Source organism: Oncorhynchus nerka, linkage group LG7, assembly GCF_034236695.1.
Source record: "Oncorhynchus nerka isolate Pitt River linkage group LG7, Oner_Uvic_2.0, whole genome shotgun sequence".
Classification (NCBI taxonomy): domain Eukaryota; kingdom Metazoa; phylum Chordata; class Actinopteri; order Salmoniformes; family Salmonidae; genus Oncorhynchus; species Oncorhynchus nerka.
In genome coordinates, this window is record NC_088402.1 from 68,753,106 (window position 1) to 68,776,057 (window position 22,952).

At 49.7% G+C, this 22,952-nt stretch overlaps 1 protein-coding gene across 2 annotated transcripts in view; it reads right to left on the minus strand.

Moving 5' to 3' along the window:
* LOC115118303 (plexin-A1-like) overlaps positions 1-22,952 on the minus strand; it is a 284,460-nt gene that overhangs the window by 42,271 nt on the left and 219,237 nt on the right. For both annotated transcript variants that reach the window (XM_065020769.1, XM_065020768.1), the window contains exons 11-12: positions 10,148-10,244; positions 6,510-6,700 (exon numbers count right to left, since the gene is read on the minus strand). In XM_065020769.1, coding sequence (XP_064876841.1) covers positions 6,510-6,700; positions 10,148-10,244 — 288 coding nt within the window. The remainder of the gene's footprint in view (positions 1-6,509; positions 6,701-10,147; positions 10,245-22,952) is intronic.

Genomic DNA, 22,952 nt, shown 5'->3' on the forward strand with positions numbered 1-22,952 from the left:
AAGGTAAGGCCAACACCTTGTACTGTAAGTCTACGCAGGGCAGACTAAATGGCACTTTGTGTGGGAGACTCTGTCTGCTGCACAGACCCTATGGACGCTCTAGTCTAGAGCACCTGGTTAAATTGTGCTTAGGAGCATTTTTAAAAACTCTTTCCATGGTTAAAGTAGAAATAGATGTCATTGTTGAACACATTTGTGAGTGTGCTACAAATGCTATCATCATATATTCAAATGTTGAATAACTTCGCCATGTTGAATTATGTTATATTATGCTCATTTCCCTATGGTGGACAGAATGTGTTACTACATTACACAGACTAATGTTTTCACCACAACAATTCCAGGAAATACATATCCTTTTTACCTCAGATTTGTGATGTTAGTATTAACGTTAATAGGAAGCACGATCTCACAAAATCGATTGCTTAAAACAGACCCATATTTTTGGTTTTAGTACCAGTGTTTTTGTTATATGTGCCAGTCCGTAGTGGGACTTTAGAACGCAGCTGTATTGTCAGACCACGCTGGCTAGAATATTTGATCAGAAATGTTTCTGGCCTCACTTGAATTCATGGATTTGAGGGTTAAGCTATCATTCAAATGAAAGCCAACCCCTGTCGCTATTTAGAAAGCGATTTGGGGATTTGTTGAAATGATCTACTCCATTATAAGTCATAAGAGATATAAGTTGATAAGGAGCTGTGACAGGTTGTCTTCTATCGACAGATACTGTATGTATACCAATGTTAATTGAGGTTTATCTGTTAGAAGAGTGCAAACAGTAGTCTACATATCACAGCAGTTACTGTAGTATCCCGGTTGCATTGATTTCAATACAATATCAACGTGAGTGCTTCATTTGCAGGCGCTATTGATTACAGTAGAACAAGCGAATCAATTCCAGTCTTGAGGGACCGCTTGGTAAATATAGGTGTGCAATTTATAAGGTACTTATTTAGCACTGTCATCTGAACAGTGTAACACGTGTGTAGGGAGTAACTTTTCTTCAAAATGTCAACTTATTAGAGTATATTGATTATGAATATTATGATCTAAAACCGGGGTTTTGAGACTCGGCCATCAATCAAAAAGCCATGACAACAGGAAGCAGCAGCGGTATCATTTTCAAAAAATGTTTTAAATTGTACTTTTAACATGAATTTTTACACAGGATTCTAATGTATCAGTTAATCTACTGAATGAGCCCAAAAATGTGCTATGATGTATTGATTTTGATGATATTAGTGATATAGTGAAAATATGTTTGTCTTGGCTACTCTTTCTCTCGCGTTCACCCACACACCATAATCCAGAAAGCCATGTTTTAATGAAGAAAAATCACCTATCTGCTTTGAAAAACAGAAAAGCCTTGCGTGGCGCCCAGCGAAAGGCCTCTTCCCCACCTAATTGAAAGTTATTACACCGGCTCCCGCATCGCCATTCTGTAGCAGCGTGTCACACGGCAGCTTCATAATGTGATTTATTTAGCCAAATTACTCCCCGTAACGAGGACAGGTGTGGCATGACAAAACAAATATGATGACTGATGTGAGGCGGCAGCATCCGGGAGGCGGCTTCTAACAACCATCACGAGGTAATTATGGGTAATCTCACTGGCTGCCTGTTCCACAACCTGGTTGGCTGGGCAGAGCGTGTCAGGGAAACGGCGCCCTGGCGTGTCCTGAGGCATTATTGCGTTTCATTGACTGGCCACCCTTGGGTTCTGATGTGGCCCCAGTAGCAATCCCCAGCGGCTAGGCTTTCACAGGCAGCCTAACCTCACTCAGCCCCAGCGCTATGCCTCTACCACATAATGACAAGGCAGAGGTGCTGTAAAAGCAGAGTATGGCAGAATGGTGGTTGCTAGAGGTCTGTGCTGTAGGCCGTCAAACCAGTGTGGAGCAGGGCTACAGCAGGGTGACGCCAGTGTGGTTGGACTGGGAACTAGGGACACATGCCCACATGGGCTGAGGCAGGCTGTACATTGGGTTGTTAATGTACTCAAAGAGAGGCTGGGGAAAGAAGACAGTTATGCTGACAGCCAATGGTAGGAGACCATGTTTCTGGAACCACTCAACACAAAGGCAACATCATTTAGAGAAATACAGTATGTTGCATAGCTGTCAAACACAGTATGAACCTACCCTGACAATGCCAAATTGTGTAGGGTAGTTTTGGTCAGGGAGGAGTCAGGGGGTTGTAATGAGGGGGGTGAAGCTGAGGGGCCACTCCTATACCCATAATAACAACTACAACAATGCAGATGTCCTCTATTTGGTTCCTGCTTTTTATCTTACAGCTCCAATCTCCCTCAGAAAGCATTGTAAACAGACCTCCTAGGGTCTGACACACACATTGTCTGTGATCTTCAGAGGCGTCTGTGCTCTATAGCCTTTCTAGTTTGTTTGCTCATCTTATGAGTTCTCAGTCTGACCCCTGGGAACCTCTAGGACCTGTCATGATGAAAACACTGGCCTCTGGACACTGAACTCTGGCCTCTGAACTCCGAAGTTAAAACAGTGAAGTAGGGTGTTTTAATTGGTTTCAGAGGGGTCGTTTCACATGACACACACACCCTGACGCAAGGAGAGAGAGAGAGCGAGAGAGAGAGAAAGAGAGAGAGAGAGAGAGCGTAAGGGACAAATAAGAGCCCATTTATACAGTAGAATACCTCATTGCTCCACTTGGATTGAAACACGGACCTGACAGTTGGAGATGGATTTTTGCAACAGTAGGAACATACAGGAGCTAGATTACTCTGAAGAATCCTCAATGTGCTGAGCTCCACTCCACCACTCCTATAGCTCTTCACTTTCATACACCCCTCTCAATCCCCTTCTCTCTCTCTAATCACACCCCCCCCTTCCTCTGAATAAAACACGAATCCCTTTGCACACGCACGGCAGAACAACAGATGTATATTTTACGTGCTGAAGTGTCAAAGCAAATCCAGGGTGCTCTCTAACAAGGGGGTCGGGGGATAGAAAGACAATAAGTAGCACAGGAACATCCCTCCTACCCACTCACTCTCAGCTAAGTGCATTCACTCTGATATAATATTTATCTGAGACAACGCACGCACGCACGCACGCACGCACGCGCACGCACACACACACACACACACACACACACACACACACACACACACACACACACACACACACACACACACACACACACACACACAAACACACAGGAACAGATCACCAGCCTAGGCTGAGGGAGGGATGGAGAGGAGAGAGGGAGGGTTGGTTATTATGGGGGGAGAGACACTAGCTGAGGGGAAACTCCTGTCCCCCTTCCCCTTATCAGACGTAGCCTCATTCCGACGCTTTGTCTTCCCCGTTCCTCCAGAGTGAGAGGAGGAAAAGAGAGGCGTAAGAGCTATTCAGACCCCTTTGTGATGGATTGGGAAGGGAGGGTAGTATGTTTGGGCCCTCTGAGTACCGACTAGCAGTCGAGACGTCAGTCAAAATTCATGAGATGCTCCTTATTGACAGACAATGAGGAGGAAGAGAAAGATAATTCAATTACTTGCACTACTCTGGGGCTCCTAGCGCAAGAGCTGGGAAATCCTGGTTAAATACTCTAATATTCCAAATGAAATTACCAGCTAATCCACCTGCTAATATAAAGAGGCACACAGTCCCCATCATATGAATAAAGAGAGAGAGAGAGAGAGAAAGACAATGTAAAAAAGATGAAGACAAGAGAATGAGAACATTTGAAAAAGGGAAAAAGTTAAAGAGGAACATGTTATCTCTCATGAGTGTAGGTTGATGTAACATGGAGTCAAGGTCCTCTGCTCTTGTTACAACCACATCACAGAGCAGCTGCCTTTCAGCCTGTAAGGTGGGCAGCTTTCATGACCATAGGGTGCCATTTCAGAGAGACCGAGAGATCACTACCGAATGACGCAACGACCTATCAAGCATTTTCATGTATTCATTCTCTTTACTGCGGAATTTCCTTTCAGTCGGCACCTTCCCCTCCCTCCTCTTCCTCTCCTTCCTTCCTCTACTTCTGTCTTGTGGGCTCTGTCTGAGAGAGAGAGAGAGAGAGAGAGAGAGAGAGAGAGAGAGAGAGAGAGACAGAGGCAGGCATCGTGGAGGGATTAGTTCCTGTGCCAGTGCCAATTATCCAATATCTGGGATTTATAATGTGTTGAAACACTAGCTGCCTCTCCAGAGTAGATTAAAGGACTCAGACACACACACTAACACAACACTCTGCATTTGCCCCCAAGCAAGGTGTCAGGTGCAGCAAATATACTGCAAATAGCAATAATGAATGAGTTGGATTTGTTCTTGAATGGGGCGAGGTTAAATCAGGAGTAGGTGGAGTATGGCTGGGCTTGTTGCTGTGTGTAGGTGGTAGGGATGTAATCAGCTATAAACGCATTGTGAGGTTTAGCACTAGAGCAGAGAATGATGGAGATAGAGACAGAGAGTGGCAGAGAGAGAGAGGGAGAGAGACGGAGACAGAGAGAGAGACAGCGAGAGAGAGAGAGAGACAGAGAGAGACAGCGACAGAGAGAGAGACAGCAAGAGACAGAGAGAGAGAGAACAGTAGTCTGGTACACAGCCAGCATCAGATCTTTACTGAGGCACAGATCAACAATAGACCACCGTACATCCAATCCAGCTATCCAAAAGAGCCTCGTAGCACTCATGTCCGTAGCCAAGAAGCATACTGCCCTAATAGATCCACAGATGACGCAATCTCAATCGCTCTCCACACGTCCCTTTCCCACCTGGGCAAAGGAACACCTATGTGAGAATGCTGTTCATTGACTACAGCTGAGCGTCCAACACCATAGCGACCACAAAGCTCATCACTAAGCTAAGGACCCTGGGAGTGAACAGCTCCCTCTGCAACTGGATCCTGGACTTCCCTGATGGGCCATCCCCAGGTGGTAAGGGTATGTAGCAACACATCTGCCACGCTGATCCTCAACACGGGGGCCCCTCAGGGGTGCGTGTGTAGTCCCCTCCTGTACTCCCTGTTCACCCGTGACTGCGTGGCCAAACACGACTCCAACAACATCATCAAGTTTGCTGACAACACAACAGTGGTAAGCCTGATCACCGACAAAGTTGAGACAGCCAATAGGGAGGAGGTCAGAGACCTGGCCGTGTGGTGCCAGGACAACAACCTATCCCTCAACGTGAGCAAGACAAAGGAGCTGATCGTGGACTACAGGAAAAGGAGGGCCAAACACACCCCCATTCACATCGATGGGGCTGTAGTGGAGCAGGTCGAGAGCTTCAAGTTCCTTGGTGTCTACATCACCAACAAACTATTATGGTTCAAACACACCAAGACAGTCGTGAAGAGGGCATAACAACACCTATTCGCCCCTCAGGAGACTGAAAATATTTGGTATGGGTCCACAGATCTTCAAAAAGTTCAACAGCTGCACCATCGAGAGCATCCTGACCAACAGTAAGGTGCTACAGAGGGTAGTGCGTACAGCCCAATACATCACGGGGACTAAGCTTCCTGCCATCCAGGACCTATATACTAGGCATTGTCAGAGGAAGGCCCAAAAAATGGTCAAAGACTCCAGTCCCCCCAGTCATAGACTGTTCTCTTTGGTACCGCAAGGCAAGCGGTACCGGAGCGCCAAGTCTAGATCCAGAAGGCCCCTTAACAGCGGCTAACCCCAAACCATAAGACTACTTAATATTTAATCAAATGGCCACCTGGACTATTTACATTGTCACCCCCCTTTGTTTTTACAATGCTGCAACTCACTGTTTATTATCTATGCATAGTCACTTTACCCCTACCTAATTAACTCGACTAACCTGTACCCCAACACATTGACTTGGTACCGGTACTCCCTGTATATAGCCAGGTTATTGTTATTTTATTGTGTTACTTTTGATAGTATTTTTTACTTTTAGAATATATTTTTTGTTATATTTTCCCCCCTTACCCCCCCCAATTTCAATCTTGTCTCATCACTGCAACTCCCCAACGGGCTCGGGAAAGGCGAAGGTCAAGTCATGCGTCCTAAAAAAGCATGACCCGCCAAACCACGCCTCTTAACACTCGCCCGCTTAACCCCGAAGTCAGCTGCAGCAACATGTCGGAGGAAACACCGTTCAACTGACGACCAAGGTCAGCCTAGAGGTGCACGGCCCACCACAAGGAGTCACTAGAGCGCGATGAGCCAAGTAAAGCCCCCCGGCAAAACCCTCCCCTAACCCAGACGACACGGGGCCAATTGTGCGCCGTCCTATGGGACTCCTGTTGTGATACAGCCCGGGATCGGAACCAGGTCTGCAGTGACGCCTCTAGCACTGCGATTCAGTGCTTTAGACAGCTGCGCCACTCGGAAGGTCAAGTAAATATTTTCTTGAACTGCACTGTTGGTTAAGGGCTTGTACGTAAGCATTTCCCGGGTAAGGTCTACACTTGTTGGATTCGGCGCAAGTGACAAATGAAATTGGATTTGAACTGGATCCTACTGCACACCCACACACACCTAGAGCCTGTCTCACCTTGGTGATCTTTGGGTGTGTACAGCGGCTGTTGCCGGCGGTGGCGTGCATCCAGCTACTCTCCAGCGGCGCACACTCCTGTCTCAGAGAACACTTCTTCTCTTGAACACACCAGCCACACTCGAACCTGGGGTCAGCCTTCAGACACATCCCACAGCTGTCCCGCAGCGCATAACACTTATACAGGTGGGCTGAAACACAGTGAGAACAGAGCGAGAGAGAGAGAAGGAGAGATAGAGGTGAATATAATTGTTGTTGTTTGAGACTAAGTTTCAACACCTTGCATTTCACCTTCATGCTGTGGAGAAACAAGCATTCAAATAAGACATTCTTGTCGTGTTTTTTTTTGGGGGGGGCACGAATGCTCAGAGTTATGCTTTTAAAAGAATGAGCAATTAGCAGTAAGAATTGAGAGAGAGGAGGAAGAGAAAGAAGGAGAGAGAGGGGAGAGAGAAAGAAGGAGAGAGAGGGGAAAGAGAAAGAAGGAGAGAGAGGGGAGAGAGAGATAGAAAACAAAAGAAAGATGGTGAAAAAAAGAAGATCACGGCACGGCGCTCCACAGACAGCCGCAGGACTTCAAAGGAGACGGCGTATCCATCCACCCGCCGAGGACCTGCCTGTTAATCTGATTTGCCACGGCTAAGCTTAAAAGTAGCGCGGTGCTAATTAAACTGAACCAAATTAATGATTTAATTACATTAAGATTTCCACTTTACACCAAGGCAAAAGTGGGCTTTCTCGGGCAGTCGGGCAGAGATGGATAATTCACCATGATTCACAGAGGGAGGGAGGGACAGAGGCAAGTAGAGGAAAACACAGGGAAGGGTGAGGAAAGGGAAGGGAAGGTCTTTGTTGGGCTTGAATAAAGCAGGGCTGGTTTGAAATTTAGTTTGGGGATGTTTCAACGTGTCAAATTAAGCGTGGAAGTTTGGGCAGAGTACAATGTAACTGGCCTCTGCACAGCAGGTACTAAGACAGTTTACATTCTTAATTTCTGTTCCAGCTTTAACAAATGCTACTATGGGAGAGACTGTATTCCAACATCAGGAAATGGGTGTGTCATTACAGATTTTGTGACAATCCGTAGGCAGGAGAATAAAGAGGGCTCAGCATCCAAGGTGATGCTAAAGGACACGATGCGCCACTGAGTGCATGTTAAAAACTCTACTTATCTTATATTACTGAGAGAGAGGTGTCCATTTAATCCACAATCCTTTCATGGAAAGGCTTTCAGAGCAGTCAGACAGACACTTCAGCCTTGTACAGGCCCAGCCCCCACAACAACAAATCAGGTCACGCTCAAGCAGCAATATGCAGAGTGAGTTCGCAAATGCCAATTAACAAATGAGGCCAAGCGATAAACGCAATTCGACATAAAGCATGTGTTTAGATCAAATAACCTTGATCCAATGACCAGAATGGGGGTGTCTAAAATACGGTGTGAGGATGTGGGAGACATCGTGATATTACTTCTATCTACTCTAAATAGAAAGGAAATAATCTGGAGACACCCAGCTCCACCACATGGTGGGGAAACAGAGGATGGATCCATACCCCATTGGTAAAACACCATTCTGTATACTTCTGGCCCTTCTTTGGACACTGTGTTAACTAACCTCCAGATGAGCTTCACTGGCATACAACACTCCTTCCGTGGCCTCCAATTGCTCTTAAATACAAGTAAAACTAAATGCATGCTCTTCAACCGATCGCTGCCCACACCTACCCACCCGTCCAGCATCACTACTCTGGACGGCTCTGACTTAGAATATGTGGACAACTACAAAAACCTAGTTGTCTGGTTAGATTGTAAACTCTCCTTCCAGATTTACATTAAGCTTCTCCAAACCAAAATTAAATCTAGATTCGGCTTCCTATTTCGCAACAAAGCATGCTTCACTCATGCTGCCAAACATACCCTCGTAAAACTGACCATCCTACCGATCCTTGACTTCGGCGATGTCATTTACAAAATAGCCTCCAAAACTCTACTCAGCAAATTGGATGCAGTCTACCACAGTGCCATCCGTTTTGTCACCAAAGCCACATATACTACCCAACACTGCGACCTGTATGCTCTGGTTGGCTGGTCCTCGCTACATATTCGTCACCAAACCCACTGGCTTCAGGTCATCTATAAGTCGTTGCTAGGTAAAGCCCTGCCTTATCTCAGCTCACAGATCACTGTACCTGTACATAGCCAATCTGTAAATAGCCCATCCAACTACCTCATCACCATATTTATTTTTCTCCTTTGCACCCCAGTACCGCTACTTGCACACTCATCTTCTGCACATCTATCACCCCAGTGTTTCATTTGCCATACTGGAATCATTTCGCCACTTTGGCCTCTATTGCCTCACCCCCCTTATCTTACCTCATTTGCACATGCGGTATATAGACATTTCTACTGTATTATTGACTGTATGTTTGTTTATTCCATGTGTAACTCTGTGTTGTTGTTTGTGTCGCACTGCTTTGTTTTATCTTGGCCAGGTCAACTTGTTCTCAACTAGCCTACCTGGTTAAATAAAAATACAATAAAAAATGTGTTAGGATGTTTATCTTAAACGCAGTGCTACTCAACTATCTTTCCCCTAGTGATGACTGAGACCTGGCTCTCCATCCAGCAGGATGAGCCTCCTAAGCAGCAATAGTAGGATCTGACCCCAGACCAGCCAGATCACAGAGGAACAAAGGCCCAAATCGTGTTCTCTTCCTCGAATTCCATCCATCCCTCTCTTTATTTATTTATCACCACTCTATTCATCTGCAGCATGTTGTTTTGGAGGAGTTACTGCAAACAGCGCTGGGAGAGATAAGCATTATTGAACCCAGCGGGGCCTAGCAAGAGGCGTAGCCATGCGTAAAAACACTTTCATTCCCTTTCAAAGACGTGCTGCTAGAGAGGAAGGGGCTCCTCCAATGGGATCTTAGGGATTTAAAAGAGTGTAGCGACGAGGGGAGAGAGGAGAGGGGAGAAGGGAGAGGAGGGGAGAGAGGAGAGGACAGAGGAGAAGAGGGGAGAGAGGAGAGGAGAAGAGGGGAGAGAGGAGAGGGAGGGGAGAGAGGGGAGGAGGGGAGAGAGGGGAGAGAGGAGAGGAGGGGAGAGAGGAGAGGACAGAGGAGAAGAGGGAGAAGGGAGAAGAGGGGAGAAGGGAGAGAGGAGAATAGGGGAGAGAGGAGAGGAGGGGAGAGAGGAGAAGAGGGGAGAAGGGAGAGGAGAAGAGGGGAGAGAGGAGAGGAGGGGAGAGAGGGGAGGAGGGGAGAGAGGGGAGAGAGGAGAGGAGGGGAGAGAGGAGAGGACAGAGGAGAAGAGGGGAGAGAGGAGAAGAGGGGAGAAGGGAGAAGAGGGGAGAAGGGAGAGGAGGGGAGAGAGGAGAATAGGGGAGAGAGAGGAGAGGAGGGGAGAGAGAGGAGAAGAGGAGAGAAGGGAGAGGAGAAGAGGGGAGAGAGGAGAGGAGGGGAGGTGAGGAAGGGAGAAGGGAGAGGAGGGGAGAGAGGAGAAGAGGGGAGAGAGGAGAAGAGGGGAGAAGGGAGAGAGAGGAGAATAGGGGAGAGAGGAGAGGAGGGGAGAGGAGGGGAGAGAGGAGAGGAGGGGAGAAGGAAGAGGGGAGAGAGGAGAAGGGAGGTTTTACCTTGTATGTTGAAGGGGTTGTCGATGACTTGGTTGCCATTCCACACCACAGAGAGATCCACAGGCAGGTCACTGATTTCATTACCCTCATAGTCGTACTGGAAAGAGGGAGAGAAAGAGAAACAAACATGGATCAGTATCTACAGGCCTCATGGAGCCTGAACATTCAGTGTCAGTATTTACATCACTATGTGTGAGACAGAGTCAGATTGGTATGAAAGAAGGGAAGTAAGAGAAAGAGGAGAGAACCTCACTCTTCACCCAATCACAACACTTGCACCCAGAAACCCCCTCAAAAAACAAACTTCCTCATAAATATGAACAGACACACAAACACACCCATCAGGTTTCCAATACCAATACTACACATCCAGGGCATATAGAGGTATATTTTGAGCTGAGGGGAAGGAGAATGGGAGCGAAAGGAGGATGGAAATCTGGATAAATCTAAATGACTGTGAGGAGGCCATTCATTTACACATGAAATAAGTGGCAGAATTTAGGCGTGAAGAACGATGCAGAGGAGTAAGTGAAATTGGCATTTTCAATTTGTTCCCTGACACGTCTCATTTGGGCCCTGCGCTTCCTCCCAGCCTTGTGCCTCTTCCCATGGGCACCCAGTCAAATCAAATCAAATCAAAGTTGATTGGTTGTGGATAGAGATTTGCAGGTGTTATAGCAGGTGCAGGTAAATGCCTATGTTACTAGCTCCAACAGTGCAGTAGAATGTCTCGTAAATACAATACAAACACAAAATTAAATAAAAAAGTATATATATAACCAAAAATCATGAAATGACAGAATGGGACCAATTAACAATCCTGAGTAGATATATTAGAGGGAGCATGTGTCAGAATGCAGAATATAAATATGTGGAGTGTATAGACAGTATATCATTGGAATGAAAATGGTATGTACAGTAGTAGGTATATTACGATGGGCCATGTTGAGAATACAGTATATACTGTACATACACAGTGAGTAATCAACAGTAAATAAACAGAATATGAGGTGGCCAGCATTCAATGACTCTATATACATGGGGCATTAGTCTCAAGGTACAGGGCTGAGTACCGGGCAGGCAGCCCATTAGTGATGTCTGATGGCGAGCTGTACCGTCTCTGTTTGCTAGAAGGTGGTGAGAGTGAACAGACCGTGGCTCAGGTGGCTGAAGTCCTTGATGATCTTTTTGGCCTTCCTTTGACACCGAGTGTCCTAAATGTCCTGGAGGGCCGGCAGCATGTTCCCGTGACGCGTTGGGTTGACCGCACCACCCTCTGGAGAGCCATGCGGTGATGCAGTGATGCAGCCCGACAGAATGCTCTCAATGCTGCTTTTGTAGAAGTGTGTCAGGGTCCTAGAGGCCCTACTGAATTTCTTCAGCCGCCTGTGGTTGCGCCTTCTTCACCACGGCGGCTGCCATTTCAGGTCCTCAGTGATGTGCACGCCAAGCTTTGACCCTCTCCACTGTGGCCCTGTCGATGTGGATGGGGGCATGCTCCCTCTTCTGTCTCCTGTAGTCCACGATCAGCTCCTTTGTTTTTTGACATTGAGGAAGAGGTCATGTTCCTGGCCCACTCCGCCAGGGCTCTAACCTCTTCCCTGTAGGCCAGGGGTCCCCAATTACATCCAGACGTGGGCTGATTTTTCCTTGAGAGGATGGTCGGGGGCCGGAACATAGTAATAGATCATTTGTACACTGCAAATTGACCGTAAGAATCCCAAACAGATGTAGTATAGTTTTGACAAAAACGGATTTATTTAAAATCATAATTTTATTATGATACGACTAAATTTGCCTCTATTTATGCGTGGGAATACTTGGCAACAGATTTCGTCAGTTAAAATCACTTTGAGCTGATTTGTTGATGATTTTCCAACAGAAGAGTTGGGGGACCTATAAAATCTGCTGTAGGCTGTCTCGTTGTTGTTAATCAGGACTCCCAGTTTCGTGTCGTCAGCAAACTTGATGACTGAGTTGGAGTCGTGTGGAGCCACGCATTCATGGGTGAACAGGGAGTACAGGATGGGGCTGTGTTGAGGGTCAGCATAGAGGAGGTGATGTTGCCTACCCTCACCACCTGGGGTCGGCCCGTCAGGAAGTCCAGGACCCAGTTACACAGGGAGGACTTCAGACCCAGGGCCCTGAGCTTAGTGACAAGCTTGGAGAGAACGATGGTGTTGAAAGCAGAGCGGTAGTTGATGAACACCATTCTCACATACAGTAGCTATTCCTCTTGTCAAGGTGGGATAAGGTGCTGTGCGGTGCGATGGATTTGTTGGGGCGGTATGCAAATTGTAGTAGGTCTAAGCTATCGGGGAAGTTGGAGGTGATATGGTCCTTGACTAGCCTCTCAAAGCACTTCACGATGGAAGAGCTGTGTGCTATGGGGAAATATTCATTTAGTTCAGTTACCTTGAAGCAAGTGGAGATTACAGACCGGGATAGGGAGAGGTTGGATGTCTGTGAAGACAGTCTGCTGGTCTGCTCATGCACCGAGGACACGGCTTGGTATGCCTTCTGGGCCGGCAGCCTTGAGAGGGTTAACACGTTTGAAAGTCCTACTCCAAGTCGGCTACAGAGATCAGTCAGAGAGTGGGCTGAGGTCTAACACACACTGTACTGTATGTACAGACCCCAGGAGCCCTTCACCCAGGCTTACCCAACCTACGCATAGCCTGGCCATAAAGGCCAACCCCTGACCCACTCAATTAACACTGGTCTCCACATCTTTTTCTGCATTGTTTCTTTAGTTGCTTGCAGCTGTCTTTACAGCCTTATTCAGTGATCTGACCTGAAAACTCCTATCTTGACTCACTCTACATCCAAAATGTCCCTTGCCTCTGTTACAAGAACCCATCTGCTCATTTGGACCTCAACCACTTGTCTGTTAAATCACAACACTAAACTGGGCGGGACATGGGATCCCACCCCAGCCCCCTACCCTGCCCATTCATCATTAATGAGTGAAGGCTATGGACACCAGCAGTCTAACCCTGCTCCTGACACATCTCTGTGGTAGGCCCACATTAAACTTTAAACGCCACGATTAGTCCGCCTGCGACACAACGGCCACCAACCACCAAGATGCCCTGTTCTCCTTGCCGCCACCACCCTGCATTATTTATGTGCCCGTTTACAACATGCCAATGACACCATGATGCTAGCGTGACACCAACTCAACGCCATGTCACTCACTGGCACCAGACAGGACCAGCCAGCACCAGGATAGAGATGGGAGAGTCAGGACCGGTGTCTTCATCACACCTAGATAGATGGGAGAGTCAGGACCGGTGTCTTCATCACACCTAGATAGATGGGAGAGTCAGGACAGGTGTCTTCATCACACCTAGATAGATGGGAGAGAGTCAGGACCGGTGTCTTCATCACACCTAGATAGCTGGGAGAGAGTCAGGACCGGTGTCTTCATCACACCTAGATAGATGGGAGAGTCAGGACCGGTGTCTTCATCACACCTAGATAGCTGGGAGAGAGTCAGGACCGGTGTCTTCATCACACCTAGATAGATGGGAGAGAGTCAGGACCGGTGTCTTCATCACACCTAGATAGATGGGAGAGTCAGGACCGGTGTCTTCATCACACCTAGATAGATGAGAGAGTCAGGACCGGTGTCTTCATCACACCTAGATAGCTGGGAGAGAGTCAGGACCGGTGTCTTCATCACACCTAGATAGATGGGAGAGTCAGGACCGGTGTCTTCATCACACCTAGATAGATGGGAGAGTCAGGACCGGTGTCTTCATCACACCTAGATAGATGGGAGAGTCAGGACCCGTGTCTTCATCACACCTAGATAGATGGGAGAGTCAGGACCGGTGTCTTCATCACACCTAGATAGAGTGGGATCACACCTAGATAGATGGGAGAGTCAGGACCGGTGTCTTCATCACACCTAGATAGATGGGAGAGTCAGGACCCATGTCTTCATCACACCTAGATAGATGGGAGAGTCAGGACCGGTGTCTTCATCACACCTAGATAGATGGGAGAGTCAGGGCCGGTGTCTTCATCACACCTAGATAGATGGGAGAGTCAGGACCGGTGTCTTCATCACACCTAGATAGATGGGAGAGTCAGGATCGGTGTCTTCATCACACCTAGATAGACGCTGCTGGAAGGATAGGATAGGCCCAGTTTATCTTTACTCCTCTCATGTTCCTCTCCTGTTCCTGTTCATCAGTGTTCCTCTCCTGTTCCTCTGTATACCTCTCTGTTACTCTCTGTTCCTTTTCTGTTCCTCTGTGTTCCTCTCTATGCCTTTCCTGTTCCTATGTGTTCCACTCTGTTCCTATGTGTTCCACTCTGTTCCTATGTGTTCCACTCTGTTCCTATGTGTTCCACTCTGTTCCTATGTGCTCCACTCTGTGTCCTCTGTGTTCCACTCTGTTCCTATGTGCTCCACTCTGTGTCCTCTCTGTTCCTCTGTGTTCCACTCTGTTCCTATGTGTTCCACTCTGTTCCTATGTGCTCCACTCTGTGTCCTCTCTCTCTGTGCTCCACTCTGTTCCTCTGTGCTCCTCTCTGTTCCTCTCTGTGCTCCTCTCTGTTCTTCTGTGCTCCTCTCTGTTCCTTTCTGTTCCTCTCTGTTCCTCTCTGTTCCTCCCTGTTCCTCCCTGTACCTCTCTGTTCCTCCCTGTTCCACTCTGTTCCTCTCTGTTCCTCCCTGTTCCTCTCTGTTCCTCCCTGTTCCACTCTGTTCCTCCCTGTTCCTCCCTGTTCCTCTGTTCCTCCCTGTTCCTCCCTGTTCCTCCCTGTTCCTCCCTGTTCCTCCCTGTTCCTCCCTGTTCCTCCCTGTTCCTCCCTGTTCCACTCTGTTCCTCCCTGTTCCTCCCTGTTCCACTCTGTTCCTCCCTGTTCCTCTCTGTTCCTCTCTGTTCCTCCCTGTTCCACTCTGTTCCTCCCTGTTCCTCTCTGTTCTCTGTTCCTCTGTTCCACCTGTTCCTCTGTTCTGTTCCTCCCTGTTCCTCTCTGTTCCTCCCTGTTCCTCACTCTGTTCCTCCCTGTTCCTCCTCCCTGTTCCTTCCTGTTCAACTCTGTTCCTCCCTGTTCCTCTCTGTTCCTCCCTGTTCCTCTCTGTTCCTCCCTGTTCCTCTCTGTTCCTCCCTGTTCCACTCTGTTCCTCCCTGTTCCTCCCTGTTCCTCTCTGTTCCTCCCTGTTCCTCCCTGTTCCACTCTGTTCCTCCCTGTTCCTCTCTGTTCCTCCCTCCCTCCCTGTTCTTCTCTGTTCCTCTCTGTTCCTCCACCTCTGTTCCTCCCTGTTCCACTCTGTTCCTCCCCTGTTCCTCTCTCTGTTCCTCCCTGTTCCTCTCTGTTCTCCCTGTTCCTCCCTGTTCCTCTCTGTTCCTCTCTGTTCCTCCCTGTTCCTCTCTGTTCCTCCCTGTTCCTCTCTGTTCCTCCCTGTTCCTCTCTGTTCCTCTGTGCTCCTCTCTGTTCTCCCTGTTCCTCCCTGTTCCTCTCTGTTCCTCTCTGTTCCTCCCTGTTCCTCTCTGTTCCTCCCTGTTCCTCTCTGTTCCTCACTGTTCCTCTCTGTTCCTCTCTGTTCCTCCCTGTTCCACTCTGTTCCTCTCTGTTCCTCCCTGTTCCTCACTGTTCCTCTCTGTTCCACTCTGTTCCTCTGTTCCTCCCTGTTCCACTCCCTGTTCCACTCTGTTCCTCCCTGTTCCTCTCTGTTCCTCCCTGTTCCTCCCTGTTCCTCTCTGCTCCACTCTGTGTCCTCTCTGTGCTCCTCTCTGTTCCTCCCTGTTCCTCTCTGTTCTTCTCTGTTCCTCCCAGTTCCTCTCTGTGCTCCACTCTGTTCCTCCCTGTTCTCCACTCTGTTCCTCTCTGTACTCCACTCTGTTCCTCTCTGTTCCTCTCTGTTCTCCACTCTGTTCCTCTCTGTGCTCCACTCTGTTCCTCTCTGTTCTCCACTCTGTTCCTCTCTGTGCTCCACTCTGTTCCTCTCTGTGCTCCACTCTGTTCCTCTCTGTTCCTCTCTGTGCTCCACTCTGTTCCTCTCGGTTCCTCTCTGTTCTCCACTCTGTTCCTCTCTGTGCTCCACTCTGTTCCTCTCTGTGCTCCACTCTGTTCCTCTCTGTGCTCCACTGTTCCTCTCTGTTCCTCTGTTCCTCTCTGTGTTCTCCACTCTGTTCCTCTCTCTGTTCCTCTCTGTTCTCCACTCTGTTCCTCTGTTCTCCTCTCTGTTCCTCTCTGTGTTCCACTCTGTTCTCCCTGTTCCTCTCTGTGTCCTCTCTGTTCCTCTCTGTTCCTCTCTGTTCCTCTCTGTTCCTCTCTGTTCCTCCCTGTTCCACTCTGTTCCTCTCTGTTCCTCCCTGTTCCTCACTGTTCCTATCTGTTCCTCACTGTTCCTCTCTGTTCCTCTCTGGTCCTCCCTGTTCCACTCTGTTCCTCCCTATTCCTCTCTGTTCCTCCCTGTTCCTCTCTGTTCCTCCCTGTTCCTCCCTGTTCCTCTCTGTTCCACTCTGTTCCTCCCTGTTCCACTCTGTTCCTCCCTGTTCCTCCCTGTTCCTCCCTGTTCCTCCCTGTTCCTCTCTGTTCCTCCCTGTTCCTCCCTGTTCCACTCTGTTCCTCCCTGTTCCTCTCTGTTCCTCCCTGTTCCTCTCTGTTCCTCCCTGTTCCTCCCTGTTCCTCTCTGTTCCTCCCTGTTCCTCCCTGTCCTCTGTGTTCCACTCTGTTCCTCCCTGTTCCTCCCTGTTCCACTCTGTTCCTCTCTGTTCTTCTCTGACCCTCTCTGTCCTCCACTCTGTTCCTCCCTGTTCCTCCCTGTTCCTCTCTGTGCTCCTCTCTCTGTTCTCCACTCTGTTCCTCCCTGTTCCTCTCTGTGCTCCACTCTCTGTTCCTCTCTGTGCTCCACTCTGTTCCTCTCTGTTCCTCCCTGTTCTTCTCTGACACTCTCTGTCCTCCACTCTGTTCCTCACTGTTCCTCTCTGTTCCTCTCTGTACCTCTCTGTTCCTCCCTGTTCCACTCTGTTCCTCCCTGTTCCACTCTGTTCCTCCCTGTTCCTCCCTGTTCCTCTCTGTTCCTCCCTGTTCCTCCCTGTTCCTCCCTGTTCCTCCCTGTTCCTCCCTGTTCCACTCCGTTCCTCCCTGTTCCTCCCTGTTCCTCCCTGTTCCTCTCTGTTCCTCCCTGTTCCACCCTGTTCCTCTCTGTTCCTCCCTGTTCCACTCTGTTCCTCCCTGTTCCTCTCTGTTCCACTCTGTTCCTCCCTGTTCCACCCTGTTCCACTCTGTTCCTCCCTGTTCCTCTCTGTTCCTCACTGTTCCTCCCTGTTCCACTCTGTTCCTCCCTGTTCCTTCCTGTTCAACTCTGTTCCTCCCTGTTCCTCCCTGTTCCTCCCTGTTCCACTCTGTTCCTCCCTGTTCCTCTCTGTTCCTCCCTGTTCCTCTCTGTTCCTCCCTGTTCCACTCTGTTCCTCCCTGTTCCTCCCTGTTCCTCTCTGTTCCTCCCTGTTCCTCCCTGTTCCACTCTGTTCCTCCCTGTTCCTCTCTGTTCCTCCCTGTTCTTCTCTGACCCTCTCTGTCCTCCACTCTGTTCCTCCCTGTTCCACTCTGTTCCTCCCTGTTCCACTCTGTTCCTCCCTGTTCCTCTCTGTTCCTCCCTGTTCCTCTCTGTTCTCCCTGTTCCTCTCTGTTCCTCTCTGTTCCTCCCTGTTCCTCTCTGTTCCTCCCTGTTCCTCTCTGTTCCTCCCTGTTCCTCTCTGTTCCTCTGTGCTCCTCTCTGTTCTCCCTGTTCCTCCCTGTTCCTCTCTGTTCCTCTCTGTTCCTCCCTGTTCCTCTCTGTTCCTCCCTGTTCCTCTCTGTTCCTCACTGTTCCTCTCTGTTCCTCTCTGTTCCTCCCTGTTCCACTCTGTTCCTCTCTGTTCCTCCCTGTTCCTCACTGTTCCTCTCTGTTCCACTCTGTTCCTCCCTGTTCCACTCTGTTCCTCCCTGTTCCTCTCTGTTCCTCCCTGTTCCTCCCTGTTCCTCTCTGCTCCACTCTGTGTCCTCTCTGTGCTCCTCTCTGTTCCTCCCTGTTCCTCTCTGTTCTTCTCTGTTCCTCCCAGTTCCTCTCTGTTCTCCACTCTGTTCCTCTCTGTGCTCCACTCTGTTCCTCTCTGTTCTCCACTCTGTTCCTCTCTGTTCCTCCCTGTTCCTCTCTGTTCCTCTGTGCTCCTCTCTGTTCTCCCTGTTCCTCCCTGTTCCTCTCTGTTCCTCTCTGTTCCTCCCTGTTCCTCTCTGTTCCTCTCTGTTCCTCTCTGTTCTCCTCCCTCCCTGTTCCTCTCTGTTCCTCCTGTTCCTCTCCTGTTCCACTCTGTTCCTCTCTGTTCCTGTTCCTCTCTGTTCCTCCCTGTTCCACTCTGTTCCTCTCTGTTCCTCCCTGTTCCTCACTGTTCATCTCTGTTCCACTCTGTTCCTCCCTGTTCCACTCTGTTCCTCCCTGTTCCTCTCTGTTCCTCCCTGTTCCTCCCTGTTCCTCTCTGCTCCACTCTGTGTCCTCTCTGTGCTCCTCTCTGTTCCTCCCTGTTCCTCTCTGTTCCTTCTCTGTTCCTCCCTGTTCCTCTCTGTTCTCCACTCTGTTCCTCTCTGTGCTCCACTCTGTTCCTCTCTGTTCTCCACTCCTGTTCCTCCCTCTGTGCCTCCACTCCCTGTTCCACTCTGTGCTCCACTCTGTTCCTCTCTGTTCCACTCTGTTCCTCTCTGTTCCTCTCTGTTCTCCACTCTGTTCCTCCTCCCTGTTCCTCTCCACTCTGTGTCTCCACTCTGTTCCTCTCTGTGCTCCACTCTGTTCCTCTCTGTTCTCCACTCTGTTCCTCTCTGTTCTCCACTCTGTTCCTCTCTGTGCTCCACTCTGTTCCTCTCTGTGCTCCACTCTGTTCCTCTCTGTGCTCCACTCTGTTCCTCTCTGTTCCTCTCTGTGCTCCACTCTGTTCCTCTCGGTTCCTCTGTGCTCCTCTCTGTTCCACTCTGTGTTCCTCTCTGTTCCTCTCTGTTCCACTCTGTTCCTCTCTGTTCCTCACTGTTCCTCTCTGTTCCTCTCTGTTCCTCCCTGTTCCACTCTGTTCCTCTCTGTTCCTCCCTGTTCCTCACTGTTCCTCACTGTTCCTCACTGTTCCTCTCTGTTCCTCTCTGGTCCTCCCTGTTCCACTCTGTTCCTCCCTATTCCTCTCTGTTCCTCCCTGTTCCTCCCTGTTCCTCCCTGTTCCTCCCTGTTCCTCTCTGTTCCTCCCTGTTCCACTCTGTTCCTCCCTGTTCCCTGTTCCTCTCTGTTCCTCCCTGTTCCTCCCTGTTCCTCCCTGTTCCTCTCTGTTCCTCCCTGTTCCTCTCTGTTCCTCCCTGTTCCTCCCTGTTCCACTCTGTTCCTCCCTGTTCCTCTCTGTTCCTCCCTGTTCCTCCCTGTTCCTCTCTGTTCCTCCCTGTTCCTCCCTGGTCCTCTGTGTTCCACTCTGTTCCTCCCTGTTCCTCCCTGTTCCACTCTGTTCCTCTCTGTTCTTCTCTGACCCTCTCTGTCCTCCACTCTGTTCCTCCCTGTTCCACCCTGTTCCTCTCTGTTCTCCACTCTGTTCCTCTCTGTGCTCCACTCTCTGTTCCTCTCTGTTCTCCACTCTGTTCCTCTCTGTTCCTCCCTGTTCCTCTCTGTGCTCCACACTCTGTTCCTCCCTGTTCCTCTCTGTGCTCCACTCTCTGTTCCTCTCTGTGCTCCACTCTGTTCCTCTCTGTTCCTCCCTGTTCTTCTCTGACACTCTCTGTCCTCCACTCTGTTCCTCCCTGTTCCTCTCTGTTCCTCCCTGTTCTTCTCTGTTCCTCTCTGTTCTCCACCCTCTTCCTCTCTGTGCTCCACCCTGTTCCACTCTGTTCCTCTCTGTACCCCACCCTATTCCTCTCTGTGCTCCACTCTGTTCCACTCTGTGCTCCACTCTGTTCCTCCCTGTTCCTCTCTGTTCCTCCCTGTTCCACTCTGTTCCTCCCTGTTCCTATCTGTTCCTCTCTGTTCCTCCCTGTTCCTCTCTGTTCCTCCCTGTTCCTCTCTGTTCCTCCCTGTTCCTCTCTGTTCCTCCCTGTTCCTCCCTGTTCCTCTCTGTTCCTCTCTGTTCCTCCCTGTTCCTCTCTGTTCCTCCCTGTTCCTCTCTGTTCCTCCCAGTTCCTCCCTGTTCCACTCTGTTCCTCCCTGTTCCTCTCTGTTCCTCCCTGTTCCTCCCTGTTCCTCCCTGTTCCTCTGTGTTCCACTCTGTTCCTCCCTGTTCCTCCCTGTTCCACTCTGTTCCTCTCTGTTCCACTCTGTTCCTCTCTGACCCTCTCTGTTCCACTCTGTTCCTGTTCCTCCTGTGTTCCTCCCTGTTCTCTCTGTTCCTCTCTGTTCCTCTCTGTTCCACTGTTCCTCCCTGTTCCTCTGTTCTCCACTCTGTTCCTCTCTGTGCTCCACTCTGTTCCTCTCTGTTCCTCCCTCTCTGTTCCTCCCTGTTCCTCTCTGTGCTCCACTCCTGTTCCTCTCTGTGCTCCACTCTGTTCCTCCCCACCACTGTTCCACTCTGTTCCTCTCTGTGCTCCACCTCTCTGTGCTCCACTGTTCCTCTCTGTTCTCCACTGTTCCTCCTCTCTGTTCCTCCCTGTTCTGTTCCACTCTGTTCCTCTCTCTGTCCTGTTCCTCCTCCTCCCTCCCTGTTCCTCTCTGTTCCTCCCTGTTCTGTCTCTGTTCCTCTCTGTTCCCCACCCTGTTCCTCTCTGTTCCACTCTGTTCCTCCCTGTTCCTCTGTTCTCCCTCCTGTTCCACTCTGTTCCTCTCTGTTCCCCACCCTGTTCCTCTCTGTGCTCCACTCTGTTCCTCCCTGTTCCTCTCTGTTCCTCTCTTCTCTGTTCCTCCTGTTCTCTGTTCCTCCTGTTCCTCTCTGTTCCCATCCCTCTGTTCCTCTCTGTGCCCACTCTGTTCCTCCCTCTGTTCCTCCCTGTTCCACTGTTCCTCTCTGTGCTCCACTCTGTTCCTCCCTGTTCCTCTCTGTTCCTCCCTGTTCCACTCTGTTCCTCTCTGTGCTCCACTCTGTTCCTCCCTGTTCTTCTCTGACACTCTCTGTCCTCCACTCTGTTCCTCCCTGTTCCTCTCTGTTCCTCCCTGTTCTTCTCTGTTCCTCTCTGTTCTCCACCCTGTTCCTCTCTGTTCCTCTCTGTGCTCCTCCCTGTTCCACTCTGTTCCACTCTGTACCCCACCCTGTTCCTCTCTGTGCTCCACTCTGTTCCTCCCTGTTCCACTCTGTTCCTCTCTGTGCTCCACCCTGTTCCACTCTGTTCCTCTCTGTACCCCACCCTGTTCCTCTCTGTGCTCCACTCTGTTCCACTCTGTTCCTCTCTGTACCCCACCCTGTTCCTCTCTGTGCTCCACTCTGTTCCTCCCTGTTCCACCCTGTTCCTCTCTGTGCTCCACCCTGTTCCACTCTGTTCCTCTCTGTACCCCACCCTGTTCCTCTCTGTGCTCCACTCTGTTCCTCCCTGTTCCACTCTGTTCCTCTCTGTGTTCCACTCTGTTCCTCTCTGTACCCCACCCTGTTCCTCTCTGTGCTCCACTCTGTTCCTCCCTGTTCCACTCTGTTCCACTCTGTTCCTCTCTGTGCTCCACCCTGTTCCTCTCTGTTCCTCTCTGTGCTCCACCCTGTTCCACTCTGTTCCTCTCTGTTCCTCCCTGTTCCTCTCTGTGCTCCACTCTGTTCCTCCCTGTTCCACTCTGTTCCACTCTGTTCCTCTCTGTGCTCCACCCTGTTCCTCCCTGTTCCTCTCTGTTCCTCCCTGTTCCACTCTGTTCCTCTCTGTTCCTCCCTGTTCCACTCTGTTCCTCCCTGTTCCTCTCTGTTCCTCCCTGTTCCACTCTGTTCCTCTCTGTGCTCCACTCTGTTCCTCCCTGTTCCACTCTGTTCCACTCTGTTCCTCCCTGTTCCACTCTGTTCCTCTCTGTTCCTCCCTGTTCCACTCTGTTCCTCTCTGTGCTCCACTCTGTTCCTCCCTGTTCCTCTCTGTTCCTCCCTGTTCCACTCTGTTCCTCTCTGTGCTCCACTCTGTTCCTCCCTGTTCCACTCTGTTCCACTCTGTTCCTCCCTGTTCCACTCTGTTCCTCCCTGTTCCACTCTGTTCCTCTCTGTAGCCCTCTCAGTTCCTCCCTGTTCCTCTCTGTTCCTCCCTGTTCCACTCTGTTCCTCTCTGTGCCAGTCTCAGTTCCTCTCTGTTCCCCTCTGTTCCTCCTCTGTTCCAGGATGAGTAATCATGCTCATGACTTTATCCTGGCCGGTGTGTGGAGGCTGTTGTGTGAAATGAATCAGCCATGCGAACAGAGAAAATCCAAGGTGAGCAGTAACATGTCCCTGACCTCATTAAGAACAACATACACATGAACCAGCATTTCATTCTTTATCATCTTTCCTCTCAATTAATTGTCTCCTGGAATTGCATGTCCTGTGCTATTCATATAGAGAGGAGGGCACTCTGGTGTGTTTGTGAGTGTGAATGTGTGTGTGTAGGCTGGATATCCAGTGTCTGCTGGGCAGAAAAGTGCTGATGTTAACAAAACAGGCCAGATGCTGCTCGGGAGAGGGGGAAGAACCCAGTGCCTTTGTGCAGGTCACCCACAGATAATTAGTCATTTTGAAGGGGTACCTGCGTGTGTGGTTAAAACATCAGTGAGGGGCCCGCCCCCAGCCCACCTAAGCAATGTTACTGAGAAACCCCCTTCCCCTCCTCTAGATGCCATCGCTTTCTGTCTCTCTCTCATTCTCTCTCTTTATGTCTTTCTTTCGCTCTCTTTGTCTCTCTCTCTTTGTCTCTCTCT